Below are 5,156 nucleotides of genomic sequence, written 5' to 3' on the forward strand. Positions count from 1 at the left end.
TTTTCCTCCTGCCTTAGGTAAGATAGATTGAAATGGAATAGGCTGTCTACTGCTGGTGTGTAGCTAGTACAAAGGAGTCCTTCACATCCCCTGCCCGTGAAGTCCCCTTCTTTTTCCCTTTCCTGCTGTCACCCATCATACTCCTTGATGTCATTCCTGCCATTGTGAGCTGACAGGCCCCCCAGCCCGGGACGCCCTATAAGTAAGGAGGGCAGTAGAGCTGTGGAGGAAGAGGGACAAGCGGTCACACCAACACCTTGGAGTTGGGCTGGGTCTACGTGGAGCCCCAGAGATGCTCCCCAGCCCATTCTTCCCAAGAACTGATGAGTAAAATTAGGGGCCTCTCTCCTGAGTTCAGGGAACCATGCTCTGGAGTGGAACTTGGGGTGGAAAACGGCCTTCTTTGTCAACTGATTCATTCTCCAGAATTCAACTTGTTCTCCAACTCAGTGGTGTTTGAAAGCAACTTTATCCAGGTATCCCTGTGCGTTTTAGAGCAAGCTGTCGTCCCCTTTCCCAAAACTGTTCCTAGGCCTTGGTCAGAAAATGCTGTGAACTTTGAAAGCCCTGGGGAAAAGAAAGAAGCCACCAAAGCCAGAGCAAAGTAGTGGGTCTGGGTCCCAAGTTCACTTCGCTTTATGCCTCCAGCATGAGGGAGCTGCCTGCAGGTTGTGTGCCTTAAGAAACCACATTCCGACCTTATGGAGAAGGTATCAGAGCTCTGTCTAGAGGCAGATCCACAGGGCTTCTCCCACCTGGATGCTTTCAGAGAATGAAGGCTGCAGTTGGAAACCCTGCTCTGAGATCCAACCTGCCCTCTCTGGCACAATTGAGAAGCAGCTGTGTTGGTAAGCAAGGGCTGGGTTGGTGATGGTGAGCCTTTTAGAGACCGACTGCCCAAATTCCTACCCAAAATCCACTTACTGCAAAGGGCCACACTGCAATTAAACCTGAACGCTGAGGTTTTAGTTTAGAAAAAAAAAAAAAAAAAACCCAAAAAAAAAAAAAAAAAGAAAAAACTCATACCCTTGGCTCTCAGGCTGACAGGGAGGGTTGTTTGTGTCTGCTCTGGCTCATGTTCTACAGGTTCACTACTACTGCCCTAGGTGACTTGGCCTTGCCTCGATCCTGCCACCCTTCCAAAGAGTGGTGATATGACAAATGGAAGCAAGCATTTGTGGCCTAGGGAAGCACGGAGTACGGGATGGTTGTCTGAATAGGTATCAAATCTTGAGCCAGTTGTGGTAGCACACGACTGCCCAAATTCCTACCCAAGCACTCTGGAGGCTAAAGCAGGAGTATCCTTGTGAGTTCAAGGTTAACCTGGGCTACAAAGTGAGCTCAAGGCCAGCCTAAACTGCATTGTGAGACCCTGTCTAAAAAAGAAAAAAAAAAAAAACAACTTACCCAGGTGCTACTTGCCTCCTGCACAGCCTCTAGCCTGACCTTGTTCACCTGTGCTCCTTTGCAGTGTGGTGTAACCAGCTAGCCAGCAAGCAAGCACATGCTAAACACCTGCTGTGCACAGCCCAGGAGATGCAAAGAACATCACATAGTCTTGGGCAAGAAGCTTATGGTTTGGCTCACTAGTTACTATAAAATAGTAACTGTTCAAACACGCTCTGTGTCAGTGAGTTTGGACCAGCTGATCCCCATGACATGAGCACAGAGAGCAGGTGCTGGGGGCACCTGGGGCATTCTCTCTGGACTTTGGAAGTTGCAGACAGCCTCCCAGAAAACAGGGTGTCAGGCCCCTCTTTGAAATATTGCTGAGACTCTGGTAAGAAGGGGCAGGGGGTTCCAAACAGAGAGCATTCAAAGATCCAGGGAGACTGGAACGCACAAAGGCTCTGTAGGATAAAAGCCCACTTGGATGGAGTGGGAAAGTGGCACAGAGTTGTAGGAGAGAAGATGGGACTGCTCTGGGCCTAACTCGGAGGCTCTTCACAGAGCGCAGAGCACAGAGCTACTCTCTATGTGGTCCCCAGCTTGTGAGAGCTTGTTCATGGCTCATAGCACTCCATGTCCCTCACAGCCCCAGGGAGACGAATAGTTAGGGAATCAGCTGGCACGCCTGCAGCGAGCTCATTGCTAACACAGGCGGAGAAGGAGCAGTGACAGGATCCAATTTCTTTTTTTCTTTCTTTGTTTTTTTGAGACAGAATCTTGCTATGTAGTTCAGGTTGGCCCTGAACTCACTATAGAGCCCAGGTTGGCCTTGAACTTGCAGCAATCCTTCTGCCTCAGCCTCCCGAGTGCTGGGATTATAGGCATGGGCCGCCACACCCAGCCTGGGCTCCAATTTCTAGTCTTTTCTCTTTGGCTATGGTGTCTTGTCATCAGGTATGTTCTCTTTGGTCTAATATTAAAATTGCTTACATTCTCTGAGTGGACACTAGATTCGACCTGCAGAGTTACAGTTTTGGCACTGGTTCACTGCTTCCTCTTTCCCCTCACCTCCACATCAGCATTTCCTCTACCACCGTCACCTCAAAGGAGCATATGCCCCAAACATTCCTGGAGCACTTACTCTCAGGGTGTGACGTCCTCTATGTTCTGGGAAGAGAGTGAATTTCATTCCATAACATGGGCTCCAAGAAATGTCACTCTTTTCCCCAAAGTCAAAATTCATTTCTCTTGGAGCACCGTGGCCAGGCTGACAGAAATTAAATTTCAGTTGTTCCTAGACCTTTTCCCTTGTCCTCAGTTCCACCAGGGACTGTACCAGGGTTCTGACAGCTTTACAAAATCTCTAGCATTTGGAGAAGGCCAGCGGTCTTGGGAACACAGGGTGTCTCCTCAGATGTCCCTCCCTTGCCTGGTTCCTGTGGTTCCTCAGGGAGCACAGCTCTGGAGACTTTCTGCCAGTGAGCTGAGACACTGTGTCCCAGCCAGGCGTCCAGTCTCCCTGTGCTGATACGGCCTCTGGGTGCTTCAGAACAGGTCCTTATGATACACAAGGCTTGGCCGCCTGCTGTCTCTCCCCCATCCCCAGGGAAGCTTGCAAACTGCTCTCAACTTGAGAGTTGAGAGAATGTGGGTCATCCCCACTCAACAGCTTCTCCTCCTGTTCTGGGGACTTTATTGCACTGTTTGCCTTCTAGCCCTGTGGAAACTGGTGGTGGCTTTGTGTACCAGGGGAAGAGTGTGTAAAAATTTCCATGTCACTCAGCTTTTACTTACTAGTGCATCTTTTTACAGCTAGATAATGCAGAGGACATAAAGAAGTTTCTTTTGCCAGTGAGCTCAAAGTCTATTTGGGGAGACCAACAAAAAAGACCAGCAGAAAGTCATGGCCCAGCCTGGCATGCCACAGGCCTGTCACCCAGCTGAAGTGTCCTTTTCTAACATCTGTGTCCTTCTACCCCTGTGACTCATGTACCTGGGCCTAATTTCCAGGTCACGAAGCCCGGAAAGTGGGTGAATGTATATGAAGACTCCACCACAGTGACCCTTGGGGTGACCTCCTCAGTGCCTTCCTTGCCACTCCCCAACGTCCTCCTGATGGCCAATGTCACCTGGCCTCAGCTCTCCACCTGGAACACACCTGGGGTTGCCCCAGTCATCACGCTGAGCAGGTAAAGAAAGGCTGGAGAGGGTTGGGGGTGGGGTGCTGACTGGTTTGTACATCATTCTGCAACTGGGTTTTGTTGTTGTTGTTGTTGTTGTTTGGTCTTTATGAGACAGGGTCTCCTTAGGCAGTTCAGGCTGGCCTTGAGCTCACTCTGTAGCCCAGGCTGGTCTCGAACTCGAAATGATCCTCCTGCCTCAGCCTCCCGAGTGCTGGGATTACAGGCGTGCGCCACCATGCCCGGCCTGCAACTGGGTTTTAGATCAGAAGGAAGGACAGTGGTCTTTTCATTTTGGTTTGTTCTGTTTTTTTTTCACCAGGAATATCAGATAATTTATAACCCAAATGAAGGAGGAAATGGAGAGGTAGTAAAGCATTTCACTCATGAAATAAATCATGAGAATAACTAAATTGATGATTATATTATAAATACTTGATATATTACAAATACATAATATATTACAAATTATTTTTCTTATTTATTTGTGCTGAGAATTGAACTCAGGACTTTGTGCTTGCCAAGCAGGCATTGTGTTGTTGAGCCATATACCCAGCAATTTCATTTTATTTTATTATTTTGTTTTGTTTTGTTTTGTTTTTTGGTCTTTTTGAGATAGGGTCTCACTATGTAGTTCAGGCTGTTCTTGAGCTCACTTTGTAGCCCAGGCTGGCCTCGAACTTGCAACGATCCTCCTGCCTCAGCCTCCCAAGTGCTGGGATGACAGGTGTGTGCCACCACGCCCAGCTTCTGTTTTTTAAAATTAGATCTTATTGGTACATTTTAGATATATAATGATCACATTCATCATGGAGAATTTGTACCTGTACATGATATAACTTGGGTTTTTTTCCTCTGTTCCCGTGCCCTCCCTTCAACCCCTCCTCCCTTCCCCATTTACAAAGCTTACAAATAATCTTATAGATGAGAAATTTTTGAATTTGCTTACTGAGGAAGTAGTACCTAGAGACAAAGGTCTGACTCATAAAACAAATACCCTCCTTTGCTGAATCAAATCCTCCTTTAAGCATTACGCATGTCACTGAACCCCAGTGACGTGTGCGGTACAGCCATCATATCCCGCAGCTTCTTCTAGTGCCAGGAAATATAGATTCCAGTTTCTACATATAAGCAGTTCAGTTTCTTCTGGTCTGAATAAGTACTTTAAGGAAGACTCACTGGTCATCATATGAAAACTGCAAAATGTCTGGATTGTTTTTCCACTGATTTATTGAGAATGTAGTCCAAATAGAGAGACACATTCCTTCCTGTTTCCACTTGTAATTAACGACAGTGTTCATTAGCCTGTAAGCCACGTAGAACCCCTTTATGCATTCATTTAACAAATATTTAGCTAGCATCTATATGTACCAAGCACTGTGCATGGTGCTGGAGATGGAGCACTATACAGTTGCAGTCTTGCCAGGTATAATGTCACATGCCTGTAGTTCCAGCACTTGGGAGGCAGAGGTAAGTGGATTGCCACAAGATTGAGGCCAGCCTGACCTACATGAAAGAGACCCTGTCTCAAAAAGACAAAACAAAACAAAAAAACCAAAAACCTAAATAACAAAAACCAGAATGGTT

General features: G+C 47.1%; 1 protein-coding gene across 1 annotated transcript in view; it reads left to right on the forward strand.

The window, feature by feature from the left end:
* Positions 1–217: 217 nt before the first annotated feature.
* Positions 218–5,156, forward strand: part of Fam71f2 (family with sequence similarity 71, member F2) — a 10,532-nt gene continuing 5,593 nt past the window's right edge. The window contains exons 1-2 of the mRNA XM_005402376.1: positions 218–476; positions 3,400–3,578. Of these exons, the coding sequence (XP_005402433.1) occupies positions 324–476; positions 3,400–3,578 (332 nt within the window). The 5' untranslated portion in view covers positions 218–323. The remainder of the gene's footprint in view (positions 477–3,399; positions 3,579–5,156) is intronic.

Source organism: Chinchilla lanigera, unplaced genomic scaffold, assembly GCF_000276665.1.
Source record: "Chinchilla lanigera isolate Chin_1 unplaced genomic scaffold, ChiLan1.0 scaffold00078, whole genome shotgun sequence".
Lineage (NCBI taxonomy): Eukaryota > Metazoa > Chordata > Mammalia > Rodentia > Chinchillidae > Chinchilla > Chinchilla lanigera.